The following is a 22121-nucleotide window of genomic DNA, read 5'->3' as shown; positions in this document are numbered from 1 at the left end:
AATTAACCAATCAAATTTAACTTCAAACCGATACGTTTATTTTGTTGTTTGAGGTGTGTGTTTTTTTATTGTAAAGAACTGTGGCCAGTTTAACCTTTGTTCCCGTGGCCGTTTCACGCCAGGGTTTCTGTCTTATCAATCAAACGCGATATTTCGAAAAAAGGCGAACTTTCAACCTTTAGGCATCCCGAGCAAAAAAAAGAAACGCACATCCAATAATAAAACATCACCGTTTGAGTGCTGACAGGAAAAAATGAATTTTTAAACACGTTCAGGATGTCAATTTGTTTAGACACAGCGCGGCAACGGCTTCGGGGCTCCCCTTAAAAAACTATGTTTGAGTCGATAAACGGCCTCGTTGCGTTGCCCCGATTGGGCCAACCCTTCACCACCATCGACGGCATGCCACACATCCTCGGGGCGGGCACTGCCCCAACATCGTGCCCCAGAGTAACGTTTAAACAGTCAGAGAAAAAAAGGAAAACACGGACTCAAAAATCACTTCCCAAAACGACGGCAAACGTCGTTGAATCGACGAATCGATCGCCTCGTGAATACGACGATGCAGTGCGCCATCGCCAGGGCAGGCCAGGCCAGGCCAGGGGGTCTCGTGTTGCATTATGCTACTGCATACGATTGCCGGGGAAGGCCGCCATCCGTCGTTTGCGTTTAAAATTCAAACCCAAAGCCGACCCCATCACCGTTCCGACCCGAAACCGTGCGCGGCAGGCTTCCTTTTCCATGTCCGTTTTCCAAACAACCGAAACAATAAATCGAAACTTTTTTGACTTTCGCCGCTGCGTGATCCGCGGACGGGGACGAGTGAGGCGGGTGCGCCACCGCACCGGCGGCCACCGAGTGCCAGCTTTTCATTTTTTCGCCGAACGCGCCTTCGTCTTCGTGGTCCAAAACAACATTCCGGACACGTAGTGGCATAACAATCGGCAAAAATCTCGCCAACATCGGCCCCCCCTTTTCCGTTGGCGACAACAGTCACCACCCACTTACGGCGGCGGCGGCGGCCGGGGTGGTCTTCGCCGTCGGTTATGAGTTTGGCGAGTGACTCGAAAACCTAAAGTCCGAGTCCGAGAGTCAGCATTTATTCCGGTACGCTGTGTCCCATCAGCACGATTTGCCGAGCTCTGGTGCGAGGTGTCAAGGCGGCGGAAACTTGCCAAAACTCGGCTCGCCATTGGCCGTTGTTGCATCTTTGCAACTCGATCGGAGACCGGGCTTTTTTTTGGGCCCATCCGAGTTACTACGTAATTACTGCCCAGCAGAAAAGTTTCACCAGAAAAATGGCTTCCAAGAATCCTTGGAAAAGAACAGAAAACACTAGGCGAAAAAACATTTAGAGACCTTTCCATGCCGTGCTTATTTTAAGATGTGTCACTTTATTTGCTTCGTCGCTGACATATGTTTAAATCCTAATAAAACATTCCAAAATAACGTTACATAAATTTCGCTTGGTTCCAATTTCAGCCAACGACAATGGAAGCCGGCTTTCGACTCGGCGTGGCTGCTGCGGAAACTTTACTGCTACCTAAGGGAATGAACTACCACCGCGACCTGGACCTGTGTGTGGCCAGATGGAACACTGCCGCTGAGTGAAACGGTAACTTTGGAGGCTCAAATTGATCAAAACATTAAGAAGCAGCAAATAACTTACTCTATTCCGGTTCCATCACAGGAAAGGGACCGAACCTCGAAGGATGCACCGGAATGCTGACTCCCCGAGTGGGTTGGAGGTAGCCGCGGAAGCCACGCCACGTGACGTGTTCGACAGAAATAATATGAGTACCTGCGGGCTGCGGCTCACTTTCACACGTGTCGAGCGGGACGCTCGCTGGGCCGAGATTGCAATCGTATCACGTTTCACAGCTTCATTAATTGGTTATGTTTGCTTGGCAGAGCGCGTCGCGCGGTGTCATGGCAACCGGGAGTCGGACCGGCATCTGGGAGCGAAAAAGATGAGACCAATTGTGACGTTGAAAGCTACCTTAGGCGGTGTGAAAAGTTTAACCCTCTCGCGAATGGAATCGCTGGCCCCCGCAGTGGCCAGAAGAAAGCCAGAACTTGTGGGACAAGCAACGCAAAATGCTTGGCAAACGAATCGAATCTGCGTAACAAATGTTCAGTGTGGTTAGAGAAACCCGCGAAATAAATCAACACTCTTTAAAACGAAAATAAAAATTATCGTTTGTTTTTGTTTTTTGTTTTGAAATTGTGGACACGCTTCTTTCGACATTTTTGACAGCACCTCCAGCGCCATCTGGTGGCGAGTAGCGCAAACTTTTAGACCAAAAGCTCAACCTTTGAGCTTTAAGCTCACAGATAGAAATCTTCGTCAAAATACCAGCCAAACTTAACGAAAGTTGCGCTACCTCTGGTCGATCATGTTCCCCTGGTAGAATTTCCGGATTTTGCGAAACCAGATTTTGAGGCCGTTTTCGGATTTTTTTTTCTTTTTGCCCAATTTTCAAAACGAATCGAATTGAACCCGTTTTCCGACCCCATACCTTACCGTCGCCATTCTTTTCGACCACAAATGTCATCATTTACCAAAAAAAGACCCGAATAAAGGTTTATATATTTTCTAAGTCCTTTTTATTCAAATTTTAGCCGTAAAAATGTTTTACATCCATTCCATTGTTCCATTCCGTTACGTACACAATTTTACGCCATTTCGCGCACTGTCGGTGGCGCAGTCTACTTAACACCTTTTGCCGCGCGCGGCGGGGCGGGGGGGGCCCCAGGCGGCCTTTTTCCCCGAGCGCCATCGGGCACATTCTGAGCGATAAAACTCGTTCCGACAGGTGAAAATGGGTCCTCTCATTTGTCTGCTGTCCGCGTACCGGGCGCCCAGGTGGACTACGCCACACGGAAGACAAACTTGTTGATAAATAACATTTTCGCCAACGTCGTCGTCGTCGTCGTCCAGAAGCGTGGCCTCTGCGTGGAGAGTCTGCAGCCATGCATCCTGGCTGGTGGTGGTGAGTCCCGTGCGCTGGTGAAAGTTTGACTTCTGTCGGATAGATTTGAATAAAATTCGATTAAAACAGATCTCGAACCGGATCCGGTGCGCCGGAGCGGCGTGGAATATTAATCCTGCTAAAGGCTTGCCGCTAGGAAAACAACTTACCCCGCCGATCCGTTTGCCGCACCCGAAGGCGAAGGTACTAATTATCTAAATCACGATCCTCGGGGAAATCTGACTTCATTCCATTTAGTTTGGAGCAATCCGTTCCGGGGCTTCCGGTCGGTCCGTCTCGGGTCAGCGGGATTCCCCAGCGCACAGTGCTGTGCGGGGGTGGAAAGCGGTGATCGAAGCGGTGAGACGAGACGACGATTATATCTGTAACTAAAGGCGACTCGGGGCCACGTTGGGAGTGACTTTTCATCGACAAAAATTACGAATCTTACGGAAGTCTCCGGCTGCTGGTGCTTGGTAATTGCGCTCGGGTCCGGCTCTCCCAGGAGATTCCAGCACGACCGTAGGATGCATATTCTAATGCCAACTGTGGCCACCGAGAAAAATCCGTCATCATCATAAAACTCGCATTATTTGTCTGACGCTGCTGCGAGGCGCGGCATCTTTTGGCGGCCACTCAACAAACACCGGACGCATCGTGTGTCGCGCAGACAAAATGCATCCCGGTGTTTATCGATCCCGTGGCCACCTCGTTTTTTTCTGGCATTCCGAGAGGAAAATACACAAATTTTTAATGCATTGCGCTCCGATCAAACAGACCTGGATCCTGGGGTGCTGGGCCTGTCTTTTTTCCCAGTGTCCGTCTCGGCCGGGTCCATAAATTAATCATCTAAATTGATGTTTGATTACCGGCGGACCGAACCGGCGGACAGGGGTCCCCGTGTCTGGCTCGTAAAGTGTCCTGCTGCGTGTTCCGGTTCCGGGGATGCGGGACCGTAGGCTTCAGGTAGGCAAACAAGCGGAACTACCGGAAATAGACCACATGGGCCACCAGGCATTCCGTTGGCATTCTTTTGGGGCAACCACCCGGAAAAAATAGGCCTCGGTTCGGTTTAGAACGACGGGCTTCCAAACCGGGGGTTCACACCGTCGATCCGGGAAGCCATTCCAGATCAATTAACGGCCCGGGATCGTTGACCGACCGAAAGGGGGACACGCCGTGACGCGCCGTGTTAAACCAAATAGAGACCGACACACCGAACAATCTGCCGTCTGCGTGTCTCGTTTGGGGTTGATTTTCTTAATTTTTGCACACCCCACTTCCAGGCCGGCCTGTCCCGGAAAGAGTGGATCGATCCGGGAGAGATGAATACCGCCCATCAAGTGGCGCGTTCGGGCCGCAACCGTATTATCATTATTAGTTTTGTGCCGCCTCTCGTCGTCGGTCATGCACACTCATACGTTCGTGCGCTCGTTGGCTGGCTGCCGGATGACCGTTGCTGCTGCTGCTGGTGCTGCTAATGGACACGTTGGCCAGTAGAATGGGTGTTTAATTTTCATACCCCGCAAGCGCCCCGTCGGGCTGCATCCGATCCGCCTCTGTCGGGCTGGCTGCAAGACTGGAAAAAAAGGATGGACATAAACATAAACCTCCTCGAAATGAGTTCAATTAAATTGTTTATTAAATGGGATTGAATTGAATCAACAGACCTGGGCCCCAGCGGAAGCTCCGGCCTTCTCAATGGGAGTGTGGATCGTTCCGAAATTGCCACAATCTAGAACGAGATAGGAAAGCATTAAAATCTTGATTCAGAATTAAAGGTTTTGTGTAACTTAAAGCAGACCTTTCACCTTTCTGCATCCACAATTTGACTCTTGCTTACCGATTTTCCGGTTTTCCCCCGGCATTGCGCCAAATGTTGCCTCGTGCCTCCGCTTGGTCCTAAAAATAAACCTCCGTGACAAGGGTCAACACTCCCGGACCCGGATCACCTTCCCACTTAGTGGTCACAGTTTATGATGCGCCCCCCTCCCTTTCCACACCACCAGCTCTTGACCGGGCCACGCGTTCACATCAATCCGATCGGCGAGGCGAGCGGGATCGAAACGTCTTGCTAATTTAATACATAAATTTTGGGGACAGCTTTTTACGCAAAAGCGAACATGTTTTCGGCAGCACCATTGCTCGGCCATTGCGACCGGCCGGTGTCCGGAGAGAGTGCTTAACTTCTTGCCTGGCCCAAACAGCCCAGGACAATCGAATGTTCGGTTGCTAAATGTTGTCCGGCAACTCGGGTGCAGGGAAGAGGAATTAATTAAATGTCCCAGAACATTGTGTCGTACCGGACCGAGAGGCGCCCGGGAACCAAATGTAAAATTTTAACTAAAAACTTTTAATTACCACCAGCAACAATCGGTTCGGACACATTCGGTTTAATAGAGCCACGAAGTTTGTCCTTTGCAGGCTTCCGGAGAAGGGCTTCCGGAAACGATGGCCAGCCCAAGAGCATCAATCATCGGCTTCGCTGTCAGCCACCAGCGCATTCTTGGGCCGCGATGGTCACGCGAGAAATTGAATTTTCGCCCCGGTCCGCGAAATGGCTCCAAAAGTTTGCGACCAAAAACAGGGAGTCCAGTGGGGTGTGCGGTACCGGTACCTAGCCGTCGAACCCAAACGGTGAAAATCGCTCAACTTTGTGTGCCACATTAGAGAGTCAATTAGCAGAACAACCTGAATCCTTGGTGGTTTCATTGGCAATGTTCATTCACTGACAATGTATGATTTCAAACCAGTTCCAGGATGGGTCAAGGATTCGGCCCTCGCTGCCATACTTAAACAATAAACGCGATAAATTTGCCCTCAAAACGAAAGTAAAGAGAAACTAAAATATCGGGGTTCTTGGACCGTTAACCACCCGAAGCGACATTCGTAGGGTTCTGACCGTGATATATTTCATTGCGTGCGGTGAAATTTTTCAACGAACCTTCTGCAGTTTTCCTGCACGAAAGCGGCTTGCGTGGAAGCTGCGGAAAAAGGACACAGAAAAAACTGGAAAATTTTAGCATTTTTGTTATTCTCTCTTTTCAGCGGCGGTTTTTGAACAGAATTCGCGTATTACGATTCGGATTTTCCAGCGGCAAAACCGATGAGCAATGTGAATCCTTAATACCTGCGGAAAAAAATGTTTGAATGAAGCTACAATAAATTCTGCAATGTACCCCACGCGCAGTCAAACCGTATTCAAATAGCCATTCCCAAGAGTGACCTCTTGAAGGAAAGAAAACATCGCTTGCCACGCGCGACGTGTGCCGTCTGTCTGTCTGCCTGTTTCTGTGGCCCTAGTGCGATCGATCATCATCATTGTGGCGAGTGGCGGCGGAGCGGGATCATTGACCAAAGTGCGCACGGAGTGATGACGCGTGCGGCGGCCGGTCCCCCGGGCACTCCGGAACCGTCGCCAGCCGCTGCCATAAAATCAACGTAAACCAACACCAACACTTCCGAAACATCATTACTCTAGTGGCGGCGACTTTGTGAAAAATCGTTCGCTGTCGTTGCCGTCCGCTAAACGTCACCGTTTAAAAATATCAACATTCGGTCAGTTGGCGAGGAAGCCCGCATCTTCCCCACCCCCGGGGGGGGCGAGTGTGCGGTCAGTTTCACTGTCAACACTCGTTGAGCGTGCAGAGCGAACGCACGGCGGTCCGTGTGGCACCGATTGATGGGTTTTCCCCGAAACCATTGCGTAGATCGGTGGCCGATGGAGCTCGTAATGGAGAAAGCACGCACTGAGCTCGCGCTTTGTACACTTCCGCGGAACATGCTTTGTCCCGAAACATGCGTTGATCACTCGATCGTGCACTGGCTGCGCACTATAAGGCGTGCTCTAGGAATGGCCCTGAACCTGAGCTACCGTGAGGCCGTGTCTCTTCCTGCTACAAAAGGAAGAAGAAACAAACAATTGGTGCTCCCCGTTGGCAGCTCAAGGGCACGCGCCGTCGCTTAATAGATGATCGGTGTTCACACGCCCGCCACGTGTTTGTTTACGCTCCAGAAAAGGGGACGGCTGGGCGGACGGTTTAGGTGGCGACCAGAGGACCATGGGACGGACCTTGTCGAGGGAGCGCATCATTACGCGAATCGTCCCAGATTTACTCGCTGTCTGTCAGCTTTCCGACCACGGCCAGTCAGTCACCGTGTTCGTCACTCACTTCCGAGAGCTGTGGCGGCGGTGTCAGTAGCGTGTCACAGGCCCCGGGGAGTTCCGGGTGATCAACATCCCGAGGTCACCGTGACGAAAGCACTCTAGCGATGCCGGGAGGTCGCGGGATTTTGTTGGCGTGTGCCACCGACCGGGTCGTTGTGAAAGAAAAGAAATACTTTCGACTTTGTGATGAAATCACGGTGATCGGTGATCACGAATTTGGTTCCCCCTTTCTTGCGGTCATGGAATCATAATTCATGCCGAACCATCACCCCATTCGGCACGCCTTTGGAAACAAGGGGATTATAGAATCCTTGCCACGGCCGGCAGATCCTGACCAGCGCCCACCGCCACATCCCCGCCTTTGGCCCAGGTGCCTAGGTGCCAATGCCAACAAACGCGCTCTTCGGGCACGGGGTTTCTATTTTTGGGGTCCGCCATCGTTTACGTGCGCTGCAATAAATCGTGCCTACTACCGGCGGTACCGGCATTGGCCCGGCAGTGATGCGTTTCTTGGGCCACGTCCGAGACGTGCACGGTGGCTTTAGGATCGGTCCTGATCGGTCGGGGGACGACGTCGGGGTTGTTGAATTTGAAGTTTCTAAAAATAATTCGACACTCCCCAAAACAAAATCGATGATGATCGTGTGTCGCTCGCTTAATGTCGCTGCTCCGACGAGCCACCGATCGCGGTGCGTCTATTCTTTGAGTTTGTACACTTTCATTGAACTTGAAACACGCCGCCGCCGGAGTCCCACCCCCCCGCAGCACATTATTTGATCCGTGGCTGGCAGAAGATCAACCAGACGGAAGTGATCGCCACCGCCGGTGTCGATAGAAGTTCACGATCGCGATCATATGCGGATCCTGCGGAAGGATAAAAATACGAATCCCCTTCCTCATTGGGCGATCGTGGGTTGATGCCAGAAAAGAACTGCATAGTACTAAGTGGGTCTATTTTTATCGGAGTTCCGTCTGCCCACTAGGCGCCATCACCTGTAAACACATGTAGGCCTCTGACCGGTGTAAACAATCGGATCGGATTCGAAACCCTTTCCAATTAGGCGCTCAACCTACACGCGTGCGGCGAGCCAATTTAATGTCCATCACATGCCCTCTAATCCCCGCCGGTTGGCGTGCGCTATAAACCATCTTTCGGCCCCTGGTCCGCTGTTGGGAAACATCAACACACGTGGCATGTTTCTTTTGTGTTTTTGGGAGATAAATCTGCTGCTCCCGCCCGCTCGTTGACAGGGCACCATCTCGCGGGATCTATCTGCCTTCCGCCTTCCAAAACGCAGCCGTGTACTTGAACCAATTTTTGGCCACGCGTGCGACGATCTATTTTTAGTCATCTTCTCCACGCGCTTCTCTAGTTTTACCACCTAATTTTTCCAAACGTTCTTCGCACGCCCGCAACGCTTGAGGCGGACACTTAACACGGTCGCCCGGGTTGGCGAAGAACCGCCTGTTCCGGCTGACGCCGACCTGTGACGTTCGTAGACTGTTCGACGGCGACGGTTTTTTTCTCGATTCCCGGAGCTGCGCAAACCTACGCAGGACCAAACACGTACGGCTTCGGACAATATTCGGCGCGTCAATAATTTCGCATCCACATTATTAATGGGCTAAGCAATTCGATGTAATGTATGGAGAGCAGATGGAAACCCGAAGCCACTGTCCGATTCCTCCGGGTTTTGAACGTAGCAAATTCGTGGAAAAACCCACGCCGGTCCACGTCGTCAGCAACCTACGCAAACGCGACGCGATGAAGTAATCAACTCTGACGATTCGGTAAATTTTCCGTAACTCTTTACTTGGGCCCTCTCTTAAGGATAAACAGCGATCGAAATAAAGACACGTAGTCGCAGCTGCGGCAGAGGAATTAAGCGACGGCTGTTTAGCTTTAAATATCAAACGAGTAAAAGAGTTCTTTCGCCTCGCACCTTACGCACCATCCTCTGATCTCTGATTGATCCACGCGATCCGCAGCACCCGAAAACACTTTCCCTTTCACATTTTCAGCACGAACTCGGTCGGTCGGGCCACTTGGCGGGTTTTGTTATCACCAGCCGCACACGATCGTAGTCCGTCCTCTGGCGTGCTCGCGATCGCTTACGCAAATAAATTTCATTCAAAAAGCCAACGAAATGACACAATAATATACATACAGTCCTGTGGCAAGCGAGGGAAGGGACAGATAAGGAAGGCAGCCTTTCTTAACACTAGAGAAACCAATCTTAACGATCGCGCCCCGTACACTGTAGGTAGCGAGTAATAGTTGTTGTAGTAGATGTAGAAGTAGAAGTAGTTTATCACAGTTTTCATTCAGACCCATGGTGCCTATCCGCCATGGAGGGTGGAAATGAAGAGAATATGATCCCCAGGCTGCAGGATGTACTCGGTTTCGCCCTGTGCGGGGGGACACAGTAAAAACAAAACGTTTCGTTTGGTAAGCGGACAACGCCAACGCGTGGGGCTATAAATCTCCGTTCCGTAAATTATGGGAAGCGGAAAGCATCTCTCTGTCTCTATCCGTTTCTCTTACCATCAGATCCCAGTCGGTGTCGTTGATCATCACCAGTATGCCTGGCCGCACGGTGTTGTCCTGCAGGAATAGGTTCTGATCACCGGTCAGCAGGTTGTCCCGCAGCCACCGCAGCATCTCCTCGAGCAGCACTGTGTGGGTTGGCCGGATAGGGAATGGGGAAAGGTTTGCGCGTCAGCACACTTCTTCGCACCCCTATCGCACGCTAAAATAACGTTGCCATTCACACTCACCTATTTTCGATCCGTCCAACGGCACGACGTGTTCTTTCACGCCACCGAAGAGCGTTTCCGCTCCACCACTGAAAAAGATGGACAAAAGCACACGAAATGAAGCGGGAAAAATCGGTCACCGCACGATTGCGTTAAGAATAGCCTCCCCACTTGAGAGGGGCACGCACGGAAGTTACCTGAACTCGACGGTAACGGTGGATGCTCCGCAGATGACCTCCTCATCGATCGAATCGTCCATTCTGTGGCTGGCACCGATGATTAACGCAATCGTTCAAGGATCAAGTTAATTCCCACACAGCAAGCGAGCGCTCAAACACAACACGACGGGCTTAAAGTTTTGCCGGCAAATCCTCTCCGGATGTTTCCGACCGCGGGGCGCTTAGTGAGGTACCGTTACGGTGCGGTGCGTATGAAGAACTAACAGTTTTCCACCGAGCAGCTGATGCTTATACGTATGCCGATCCCGGCAGCGTCACTAGCGATCGAATTTTCACTCCGAGCACGAAATCACACGATCGAACGACGATCTTCACGATTCTGCGCAATTCACAGACTCAGTGTTCGGTACACGATCTGCCAAACAAGACAACACGAAGCGCAGCACTTCACACCGAATTTGTGACTCATTATTTTACCCGCACTAAGTAACGTGACATTCTCCGCGTAGCAGGCTTACTCATCGAGCTTTGCAAAGTGGAAAATACCGTGAAAAACACAAAATACACCTTAAAGTTGGGCTAAAACTTTGCACCGATTTCCGGTTGCAGAACGCAGAGCACGTTTGACGTTTCGCTGCCGGCAAAATGTCAATGGACAGGCCATCCCTTTCTAACCGGTTGTACGTTCCCAAAGGGTGCTTTGACAAATTGAAGCGAAAAACAAAACAATCCTTTCGCAAAAGTGATTCATTCGTGCTGATAATTTGTGTTTATCTTTGGTTTAGAAAAGTTGCTACCTGCGAAGGCGGCTGATAGGAGGAGTAATAAAAGAAAATAAACGCACAACAGGGCCGAACGGGCGAATGCCAATCACCCACAGCTCAGTTTAGCCAACGACGTCACCGAGCGAACGTGCCAGTTATTTTTATAGAATTTTTCCATTCGAGCAAATATGGGTGACGATGTAAGTGTACCGGGAATATCCAGGAATAGCAGTTTCGGGAGCTAACACACTTTCCTACCCGGCACAGGTGGATTCGAAAACTCGCCTCGAACAGGGCAGAAATATTCCTCCGGCGCTGAAGAGACTGCTCGAGTGGGATGTGGTCGTCACGAAGCAGTTCGTTAGTTTTATGTTGAACTTTGTGCCACTACGGTCCCTGCGGACTCACTGTAAGGTGCTGGAATACTCGTGCCATGGGATCGCCTGGTTGGCCGGTTGGCTAGCGTTTTGCTGGATGATCAATCGTGCGGACTGGTACCAGATGCAGGTGAATCTGTTCGTCGGCCTGCTGACCGATATCGTAATGGTGGCCCTAATCAAAGCGGCCACCCGTCGTCGCCGGCCAGCCATCAACGATGACCCACTGTGCTTCGGTCCTGATAAATTTAGTTTTCCGAGTGGGCACGTTTCTCGCGGTGTGTTCATCACCACGTTCCTGATCGTACTCGATCCGGTAACCGTTGTGTTGTGGCCACCGCTGCTCGCCTGGACGGTAGCACTGGCCCTGTCGCGACTGCTACTGTATCGTCATCACATCCTCGACGTGTTTGGGGGGATCATTTTGGGGTTGTTCAACGCACTGCTCATCTCGCTCATTTGGTTCGACCAGGAGGCAAGCGTTTGGCTGATAAACTGGATCACCGATGAGCGTGTGGCCGGAGCGGAATATGCCGTATAAATGTTGTACCGTACAATCTCTAATGTATATTAGCACGCCAAAAATAAAGGACCACCACAGGATCGTCCGGGTTTATTGTTCGAACCTAGAAAGTAAACATTTCCACCGCCTTGGGCACGAGCGTTACCCGCACGGGCCGAACTTCGAAAGCCTCGTTGTCGATGGAGTAGTACAGCTCCGGATCGGTCTCTTCCACCTTCAATCGTTCGGGTAACAGTTCAATCGTCCTCGCACTAATGACGGCTGTCGGTGCGCTTTCGAGATATTTACGACCCCGCAGTCGTCCCCAGCTTTCACCGATAAAACTGAAACCCGATTCCACCGAAGGTCCCACAACTAACCGTAGCTTTGAACTTTCACTTTGCTTCGTTTCACCACCTTCGTCACTTTCGTCCACATTGTTCGTCTTTACAATCAACTCCGACGGGTCAACCTCCAGCTCATGCCTTACCGAACACTTGTCGTTGACTATTTTTGTGTAATCCGTTTTGGGGGGCCCTTTCGCGCGCGGCACAAACACCGACCACCATCTTCGGGCCTGTTGCTCCTGTTTCTTTGTAGCGCCCCACTGATCGTCCAGATCCCGGTAGCAGTTGCGGCATCCGGTGCACGGTTCCGTATAGGCGAGCCGAGCCTTGCAGTTCCACGTGTGGCCACCGTCGAAGGCGTTGAAAAGGAACGCAGTGTAGTCACGCAGCGAGGCCGTGTACCAGTACTTATCTCGCAGTGCTAGAATGTCCCGAAACGCACCCCACTGCAGTGCACCGAGCGCGTACACCGGTTTTTCCGGTGGCGTTTCATCGGCCACACTCGGAAGCACCTCGATGCGCATTATGTCCTTCTTTTCCTTCTTCCCCGCAATGACGGCATAGGCAGCGTTGGCCATCGTGCGGACGTTTTCCAGATCGGAATGTTTGGCACCTTCGGCCGTGAAAAGCTTCGTGGCCAGTGTGTTGGTTCGCCCGAGCGGTAACACGCCGATCGGGCACTGCGCACCGTCCGGTCGCCGTTTCATGCCCGACACGGCTTCGGAAAGCGTTCCATCACCACCGCCGACGATGAGGGCATCCGGGAGAGTGCCCAGCTCTTCCACGTATCGACGTGCGTGGCCTTCGGAGTCGGTCTTCACAATGTCTACCTCGAAACCGGCCAAATGTAGTATCGGTTCGCAGTAGTTTTGAAACTGAAAAAAACAAGGCAGCAGCCGTGGGTAGTGACGAGAGTCAAGACGCCGAGAATTACAGACACTCACGTCTTCCTCCGAGGATTTGCGATTCGCTGCGGGATTTAGTAGCACCAGAACCTTGGGTGGTCGCTGAGTTTGGCTTATCTTGACGTCCCCATAACGTGATGCCTCCGTGCAGTAGTATCGCATCAGCTTTTTTATTCTGGCGGAAAACGGCACGGAACAAACGACCAATTTAAAGTTCTGGCGCCCATCCAGCACTAACCATACTCACTCGTATTTTTCATTGGAGTACGACACTCCGTACGCCACGGCACTGGCGAACACGGTCGATTTCTTCCAGTTATTGCGCACAGTTTTGGCAAAGCGAAGCACAAAAGCCATTTCTGTTCCGATTTAAGCTCTGGTTTTACCGGCACAAATGTTATTCAACGAAATATGTGCATTTTACGGAGATTGTTCCAACATGGTTCCGTTGTGTAAGTGGTAAACAAATCCGGTCTGTCATTTTTCACCCTTTGGGAACCTCGGCGCCTGCGAATGAAATATTTCACACCGATTGAGCGAAACATTTCAAACGTACTGACATGTGTCGGAATTTGACGTTCCGCTTCCTTATTCGTCTGCTTCTTCCCTCCTTCTTCCCGAGTGCTCCGCGTTCTGGCTCCCGTTTGCTTCAATATCGCCCGTTCGCCAAACGCGAACAAGAAGAAAAGCTGGTTGGTCAATTCTGTTGTCTCGTCGTCATAGTCAATTTTCCAACACTCAACTTTGTTGCCGTGTGCCGAGGTTGGTGGAAAAGTGAAGCAAAACCATTTTCCTCTAGCGGACCGGTCTTCGATTTGTTGTTTTCGTGTGTTTTCTTCATAGGCCCCGTGCCGTGCCGAGGGGTCTTTTCGCTGGTGCATTATGTTTCGGTAACGCTGGCCACTAGGGCTGGCCAGCTGGAAGAATCAGCTCTCGACAGAAATATCCAACCATCCAACAAAACGGAGCGTACGTCATATTGCAGATCGAAGAGTGCGACGGCGCATTGTCGAATCAAAGCAACCATTGCCGACCGATCGACGACGAAGGCTCAGGGCGGACGCCCGGAAATGGGTCACCCGCATCGGCCACGAAGTGTGGAGCGTGATCTTTTCAGAAACCATTCGGCCGAGATAGTGAAAAAAGCGAGAGTGTGGTAATTTGTTTGTTTTGCTTTTTGTCTCCTGGAAGCACCACCAGCCCGTTTATCGTTATCGAGTTTCGGTGTTAAAAATAAGTGAACCGGGAACGGACCACGGGCCCATGTTTCGGCGATTTTCGGTGGTGCTCTGTACCGATACCGAGCAGATCTCGGCTGTTATCAGTGTGTGATGAAAGTCCGTCTGTTGCTAGCATAAGCAGGACGCAGTCCAGCTGTTTTTTGTGTGTGCCTTTGTCTTCCTTGTATACGGTGATCACGAGCGTGTGATAAAACTAATTCCCAGAAGAAGCGGACAGACGCAGGACCGGTCGACGCAATATTGTCATAAAAATACTCGCATGAATCAGCAGCAGGCGGCACACGGCAACGGATTGAAGAGCAACCAGCGCCTTCCCAAGATGTTGGGCGTAGACCACTCCTTCGACAGTCGGGCGATTTGTGATGCTTTTCTAGGAAGCAGCGGCCATTAGCAGATGATTAAAATTGGACACAAGCCCTAGCGATTGACTGATCGATAGAATCGCGACGAAGGCTTTAATTGGCGAATCTCGGCGACGGCGGCGGCGGGTGTTCCACCGAAAGGCGCTACAGCGTGTCAAATTCATCGATTGGTTGAAATTCTTCGGTAAAAAAGGAACCACCAAGCAGACTGCGCTCGAATCACAGATGGCGACGAATAAAGAGGTCTACCACGAAGGCTGGCTCATCAAGTCGCCACCGACGAAGCGAATCTGGCGCGCGGTGAGTCACAATGCGGAGCTTACTTGTTTTCCATTCTGAACCTTTCAGCACCCCGTTCCTCCCTGTCCCCATGCGCCCCGCAACCGTCCGGGGCGGGCGGTTCGTTCGCCAATCGTATGGATCAGGTTTATGGCTGGCTGTTGCATAGCGTGAGCCATCCATCGGTCGCGCCTACTTTCGCAGCTCGCTCGACTGACTTGCGAATCGAATCCATTTCGCCACCTTGACCACCCAACGGATGCAGATGATGAAACAGGACCATATACGAAAAAACATTCCGAGAAAGTTTAGAATCTTGCCGAAAGCGGCTGCGGAAAGTGCAGTCCTGCGATAATCGATCTCAGCGCGATCAATCTAGTTTGCCTTGGTGTGGCCGATGTTCACTGCCAAATTGATCGAAACGAGGGCATCTCCCTACTAATTTCGAATGCGTTGCGATGAAATTTGAATATTATGGTCCCGCACTATGCTCCCTAAGGGTTGCTGCCCATAAAATGCTGTTACAAAGTGCCGATTCTACTGGCACTATGGCAGCCCTCTGGTGTAGGTCATTCAACTGACGGAAATCATGAGACAAACATGTTTCTATCGAACGTTTCGACAAATAAGGGGCCCGCGCGGACGCTTGTTGTGTCCCGTTCTAGTAAATGAAGATTCAAACGCGCGCGCACACACACGCAGCCGAATCAGGCGGAGGTTCCCAATTAGATAGCCATCATCTCAGCCGCCAAGTCCGCGGTCCGGCCGGAGGATTAAGCATGGGTGCGCGGGGATCGATCAAATACAAGAAACGATCTCGTTTGTTCCTCCTCTTCGCAACGCCGTGCGGCTTTCGCGCTCTGTGATCTTCGGCCGCGAAGACCTCCAAGTCAACAGCATCCTCGTGGGCTCAAAAGCCCACCCAAGTTGGGCCACCAGCAAGACAAAGCGTAAGAGGGACAGAGCGAGAGAGGGAAACTAAGCAAAGAACACACAACGGTGGCGCGTTGATCACATACGCATGATCTGAGGGGTTGTTACCTGGCTTTCGGGTTGATCCGGACCGGTGAGAGGCCATATCGAGGCGAGGCGCCACAATTAAAGTCACACTGGGAAGGAAGGTCGCTTCCGATGACTTCCGCTTTGAGATACGCTTTCACCCTCGGTCTGATGATCTTGTGCTACGACTGCCGCGTTCGCCGCTATCCCTCATCGGAACGGAACCAGAACGAAAACGGAACTCGAGCGTGTCTCGAGAGGAGATCGGATTAACGAGGTGATTTCATACACGCTGTTGTGGGATTGATCGCCCACTGCCAGGCCCGTCTGTGCGCCCTCCCGGATGCTGTGGAAACATTCCAAATCGAATGCTACCGTTTTTCGTTTAAATTCAGTTACGAAACGCACTTGACCTACACCGGACCAGGCGGCCCCGGACGCGGCGGTTCCCATAATGGCCAGACGGCATTGCGAGAAGCCTTCAGATTGGGGTTCGCAAAATGAAAATAGCACTTTCCGCATCGCAGGCCAACCTCACCTCAGCCATGATGCTGCGCCATTGCATGTGGTTCACGGTCATACACTTGCAACACATCTTCTTCCTATCACGACGCGCCAGTGGCGGCCATCAAACCCTCCCCCAGCCCCAGCGAGGTTGATGTTGTCTCACGGTGTCCGCGCTTCGTTCGTGATAACGCGAGCGAACAACAATAAAACGCTCGTCGCCGTCGGTGCATTGATGAGTCCGCCACTGTGCTTGGGGAGGGTGCCGACCGTCCACAAATTGGTTCCCTTCAACAACGATGGGATATTTAACGCCGGCCTGCCTGTGGATGGTGGGAAGCATTGCGTTAGATAAACAACTGCGCGACCTCGCGACGTCTGAGAACGGAGCTCGGGTCTTCTTCAAATGCGCATTGCGTGCCTTCTCTTTCACTTTCTGACTCCGTCATGTGGATGGTCTTTTTCTGTGTTGTGTCACAAACGATGAACGATGACGATGTGGAGGAAAGAAGAGATCGTCTCGTCTCGGCCCATCCACCCGCCCGCCAGTGTGATGAGCATTTAATTATGTCGCTCTTCATCTGCGTTACGATCGGGGCGGCGGCCTCAACTTCTCTGCCTGAGAATGTCTGTTTTATTCCAATCGAGCGTTTCGATCAATTTGAACGAAGAAACGTCAGAGCACTGGCTCGCCTGCTTTGTGGACGGTGCTTTGTGACACTCGTTTGGTTGCCCCACCCAACGGAAACGGAAGTTCAACTCCTTCCTCGACAATCACGACGATAGAGACCGAGGTTCTGGTAAATAATTTTCATTTGTTTATAATTAACATTCCGTCTGGCCAGGCTGGCTGGACCGAACTGGACGATCCGTATACTAAAAATAGTTTCCCTTCGCGAAAAGGATTCTCCCACCCCTTTCATTCGGTTTGCTCGGCGGTAGGGCATCCGAGGTGTCCGTGATGCTGTCCATTCACTTTTCGATTCCCACCCCGCTCGCGAGAGACCCGGTGTGTGGTGTTGGTGGTGGTCACCCGTCCGCGCATTATCTCGCGCGCAGAGTTCGTAAACTTGTGTTGTGGACGTGTTGTAAGCTAACCAAGACGTGTGCCTTCGATAGCTCAGTTGGTAGAGCGGTGGACTGTAGCGAGCGCGCGCGCCCCTCGGGTTGTTGTGGTTAGCTGAGCCAAACAACAGCGGAGCGTGTAGAGTAGTAATCCATAGGTCACTGGTTCAAATCCGGTTCGAAGGAGTGTCTCGGAACTTTTTTCTTCCACTCCGCACGGAGCACACAGCCCACTTTGTTGGGCGTTTGTTTTATTGTCGTTACCTAAAACAGTGAGCGTTTGTTGTGTTTGTTTGCAGCTCTTTGGATGAGTAACAGCAAAGAACGAATCGCGCGATTGGCCACGAGAACGGACAGCATAGATGGGTCGAGATTCTCATTTCCGGGAACAGCGCAGTGTTTCGTTATGGCCACCGAACGAACCGCGACGGTTTGCGGTGGAAAGAGTGACTCATTTGTAATTCTACTCATGTCTCACGAACAAAACGCGCAACATTCGCATTTTGTTTGTCACAACACCCCGTGCACTTCTCCGGCCAGGCGCACTGTCCGGGTGGGGGCTGCTTCCCTGGCCACCCTCAGCCTGGCCGGACAGACAGTGCGCTTGCACCGGATGTGTGTCGAAATTATGTCATCGATAGCCAGTTACGGTGGCTACCTCAATTCCTGCAATCCGCCAGCACCAATACAGTTGGACAGTAACGGTTCCGTTGTGGTTTTTGCAGCGCTGGCGAAGACGGTGGTTCACGCTGAAGCAGAGCGATGTACCGGGCCAGTTCTTCCTCGAGTACTACACCGATCGGAAATGTCGTAAGCTGAAGGGAACGATCGATCTCGATCAGTGCGAACAGGTGGACGCTGGGCTGCGTCTGGATCGGCAGAAGGAAAAGTACGCCCACATGTTCGACGTGAAGACACCGACGCGCACCTACTACCTGGCGGCGGACACCGAGGACGACATGCGGGGCTGGGTGAACTGCATCTGCCAGGTTTGCAACCTGCAGGAAACGCAAACCGTCGACGATCGGCCCTGTAAGTATCGCGGATCGCACCGAATGCCGTCGTTTGGTCCCGCAGAACGAGTTCTGATACGTTTTATCCCGCTTTCCAGACTACAACATTGGGGCGATCAACATGATGAACGATGCGGTCAATATGGCAGTCGAAACGAGGCCTCCGGCGAAGGCGAACGGCGGTGGCCCTTCCACGACCGAAACGGACATTTCCAATGAAACGGAAACGACAATGTTGAACCATTCGGTGCCGGGTGCAGCTGGAGAGACTGCGCCCGATCAACAGCAGCAGGTACCGTTGCAAGGGCGGGTCTTCAACAACAACCCGTACGGCACGTATCAAAACGAAGAGATGATGGGCATGCGTTCGGCGGGAGATTACACTAACCGCGAAACGATCATTTGCGAGGCGAAACTGAATTTATCGCACCAGCAGCCATCGAACATTATTGCACCGCCGGAAGCGTACTCGAATCTGGACGTGATCGAACGATCGCAATCGCTTCGTGGCAAACCCGGCACTTCATCGTCGTCCAATGGGAACGGGGGTGCCACCACCGCCACCGGAAGTCCCCTCGTGAACCATATGCGGACACAGTCGCTCAACATCGAGCAGCGTGGAACGAAGAAGATCCCCGAGAATCTGAAGCTGACCGATCGGTCGCCCTCGAGTGCGTTCGACAGTGGACCGGAGCAACCGTCACCGGCTCTCAGCACCTCGTCCGGGCCGTACATCCCGATCAGCGAGTGTTACTCGGGCAGTCCAGTCACTCCGCTCAACTCGCTCGATCCGCGCTTCTACGAAACGCCCCGCAGTCACACGAACGTGGGCTTCAATCTCGTAAGCAACGAGCAACCGTACTCGCCGAAGCGAAGTAACGTCGGTGGTGGCCAAGCCGGCCCGGGATCTTCGTCGCTCGTGATGACAGTGGGAGGCCAACCGAAAGTGACCATTCCGGGAAGCGGCAAATCGAGCCCTTCCGACTCGGAAAGTGTGTTCACCGACGATGAATGGACTGCGCCGGCGGGAAGTAGCAACGGAGTCGGGGCTGGGGCTGGCACCGGTGGTAGTGGCGTCACTACGCGTGGCGCAGGAAATGGTGGAACGATCGATCGGAACGCACGGCCATCGGATAGCTCGATCGAGAACGATGCCGTCGGGTGGACGTACGTGCAGCGGTTTTCCAAAGTTCCGAACACATCGGAAGATAAGCCACAGCAGCACAATACGAAGGTGGCCGCCACTTCCGACAATGGAATCGCTGGGGCCCCACCGAGACCTCCGAAGCGGGCAAGCATGAACTTGGAAGGCATCGAGAAGTAAGCTTTAGTGGGGCGTGGTCAGTCTTTCTAGATTGGATCACACATTATTTTATCCTTTTGTTTTTCAGAACTAAGGAATTGATAGCTTCCGACACGGAGAATGTTTCGCCGGCCATCATTGGCCCAAAGGACGCCAGCTCGGTAAAGATCTGGCATCGTTGTGCCTACTTCTTTCCATTCTAATCCGGCAATTCCGGTCTGTATTTGTAGTGTATCGACGAGTTTTACGATATTCCCCGGTCCCATCAGCACCCGTACACCGGAAGCAGCATGCACCTGCCGGATGGGGATCTTCTGTCGCCACTCAGCCACTGCGATCTGGTCGCTTCGAGCACTCCCAATCTGATCGGCGAGTTTACTACCGGTGGTGGCGGAACGTTGGGTCGTGGTGGCCCGCGACCCCATTGCTACACGAATGCGGCTCCGACCAAGGTGGAGGGCAACGTTTTCCGTTTCGATTTCAGCGAGCAGGTTTGTTTAAAGATGGCGATGGATTAGATTCTGGCTATTGATTACATGTTCCCTCTGTCCCAGCAGCCCGATGCTCCGATCATTAACCGACGACTGAAACCTCGTTCGTCGATCGATATTACAAAGTCGATCGAGTCGATCACGCAGAGTGTCAAGCAATTGGGGCCGCCCACTGTTCCTGCAGCTCCACCAGCAACACCAGTCGCCGTAGTCGGTCAACAGCAATCGGTCAAAAGTCCACCGACAATCGATCGTACGCGCAAACCAGCCACGCCAAAGGTAGTAGCACCCGTTCGATTTCCACATGAGAGTAAGCTCACATTTTCTCCTCTTTCCCCCGCAGATTGGAACGAACTCGATGCGCCGCAAGGGAGGACCGGTTTCCCTTAACTTGGCGTCGAATCAGCCCTCGGAGAATACGTACGGTAATACGCAAGAGACAAACAGCGCACTGGTAAGTCTGCTCTCAGGAAGCTCCAGTTTTCTGTCCCCCTTTTCTATAATTTGGCCTTTTTCATCTTTCTCCAGCTGGTCAACGTTTCACCCCGAGGACCAGGAAAGAATGAAGATCGTTTGCAGTATCTCGATCTGGATCATTCGAGCAGTCCCCAAAAATCGTCGACGGCCACCAATTCCGGACCGTACTCGTTGTCCGGCCTGAGTGTTCTGGCCAATCAGCAACATCATCACGGTAGCGCCACTGGGTCGACGGTAGGAAAATCGGAACCTGGTGCCGGTGGAAGTGGCAACGTTCCCATCGTTGCCGCCGGTTCTGGCTCCGGTCGTACCGTGGACGTTCCGGCATCGAAACCGGCACCCATCACGAACCGCACACCGTACACGACGGTGGACTTTGTCAAAACGGATGCTTTCAATCGAATCCGAGCCGATTCGGAACTAACACGCTCACAGCCGCGCCAGAAAGATCAGGCGTCGTAAGCCGACAATCACTTTCAGGCTCACTAAAACTGTTGTTCCAAAGAGACGAAGACAAAAGGGATTGAACTGAACACGAACGCGCTGGAGAGGTGCAGCGTGATGTAGTGTAGTGCAATTAATGCAATCTGCCTTATCAGCTCGTTCTGACTGCGAACGCTTTTTAGCCTTGACGGAACATATGGCAGCGACGAAATGCGACCTTTTAAAACCAAACTTAGTTTTCGCTCCTACTGAAACCATTTGTCCCCCCTCTTCTCGAGTGCCTTTTTTGGCTGTTTTAGGGGCCGAACGAACGGCGAAGAGGAAACGATTTTTAAACCTCGAACGGATGAGCAGGACACGAACATGTCATGTCATGACAAAAACGAAAGTATTTCTATGCATTTGATCGAAACCGAAAGCTTCCAAAGCCTGCATCGTGCAGCGAGAAACCCGAGCAGAGCGCCTTTTTATGCTTCGCATATACACAAAGTCCGAAATTTCCAATTTGTTAGCGATACTATTGTAGGCTTATAACTTTGCGTAACGAAACAAGCACCGAGACTTGTTGTAGGACCGTAAGACTAGACTAGACACCATTATTTTACCCTTCATGAACGGTATTCATAGCACGTGTTGCAGAGCGTATCTCCAAAGCTACTGGCCACGCGGAGGCCGCTGTTAGTGCGGCCTTTATGGCTTCAGCAGCAGCATTTCTGTGTTTGTTTTACAACAAAGAACACACGTCAATGATAGAGTCTCCACTTTACTAGTTTCGTTTCCGATTAAGGTTGGTTATTTTTATGATACTCGAATTTTACACTTTTTAATGTATTGAACTTGACACAACAAAAAAAAGAGAAATGAAAGAGCTTCGTTCGCATCACCGGAACAGCGTTGTTCGGATTGAGCGCGCTAGGCTTAAAATGTTAATTTTGTATGAAAAATAAAAAGCGATGCTTCGAAAAGGGAAAA

At 51.8% G+C, this 22121-nt stretch overlaps 4 protein-coding genes and 1 non-coding gene across 5 annotated transcripts; 3 read left to right on the top strand and 2 right to left on the bottom strand.

Annotated features, from left to right (window-relative positions):
- Positions 1–8942: 8942 nt before the first annotated feature.
- On the bottom strand, positions 8943–10696 carry LOC131216151 (ubiquitin-related modifier 1 homolog). Its single transcript, XM_058210566.1, has 4 exons — positions 10095–10696; positions 9919–9986; positions 9686–9816; positions 8943–9549 (listed from the first exon to the last, which is right to left on the bottom strand). Exons 1-4 carry the CDS (start codon positions 10154–10156, stop codon positions 9481–9483), a joined length of 330 nt encoding a protein of 109 aa, XP_058066549.1. The 5' UTR covers positions 10157–10696; the 3' UTR covers positions 8943–9480.
- A 112-nt stretch (positions 10697–10808) lies between these two features.
- LOC131207349 (polyisoprenoid diphosphate/phosphate phosphohydrolase PLPP6) lies at positions 10809–11883 on the top strand. The gene is made up of 2 exons (XM_058199963.1): positions 10809–11040; positions 11108–11883. The coding sequence occupies exons 1-2, from the start codon at positions 11029–11031 to the stop codon at positions 11756–11758; spliced, it is 663 nt and encodes a 220-aa protein (XP_058055946.1). The 5' UTR covers positions 10809–11028; the 3' UTR covers positions 11759–11883.
- LOC131207338 (acylglycerol kinase, mitochondrial) lies at positions 11788–13405 on the bottom strand. Its single transcript, XM_058199952.1, has 3 exons — positions 13219–13405; positions 13011–13146; positions 11788–12941 (listed from the first exon to the last, which is right to left on the bottom strand). Exons 1-3 carry the CDS (start codon positions 13326–13328, stop codon positions 11844–11846), a joined length of 1344 nt encoding a protein of 447 aa, XP_058055935.1. The 5' UTR covers positions 13329–13405; the 3' UTR covers positions 11788–11843.
- A 1373-nt stretch (positions 13406–14778) lies between these two features.
- LOC131210539 (protein daughter of sevenless) lies at positions 14779–22021 on the top strand. The gene is made up of 8 exons (XM_058203802.1): positions 14779–14874; positions 18147–18453; positions 18533–19754; positions 19826–19898; positions 19968–20228; positions 20295–20507; positions 20572–20682; positions 20757–22021. The coding sequence occupies exons 1-8, from the start codon at positions 14800–14802 to the stop codon at positions 21165–21167; spliced, it is 2673 nt and encodes an 890-aa protein (XP_058059785.1). The 5' UTR covers positions 14779–14799; the 3' UTR covers positions 21168–22021.
- Positions 17466–17607, top strand: Trnay-gua (transfer RNA tyrosine (anticodon GUA)). The gene is made up of 2 exons: positions 17466–17502; positions 17572–17607. It is a non-coding gene; the product is annotated as a tRNA-Tyr (tRNA).
- Positions 22022–22121: the final 100 nt, after the last annotated feature.

The sequence above is a fragment of the Anopheles bellator genome, chromosome 1, assembly GCF_943735745.2.
Source record: "Anopheles bellator chromosome 1, idAnoBellAS_SP24_06.2, whole genome shotgun sequence".
Lineage (NCBI taxonomy): Eukaryota > Metazoa > Arthropoda > Insecta > Diptera > Culicidae > Anopheles > Anopheles bellator.
Note: the sequence above shows the minus strand (reverse complement) of the source record. Positions and strands in the feature narration are given on the sequence as shown.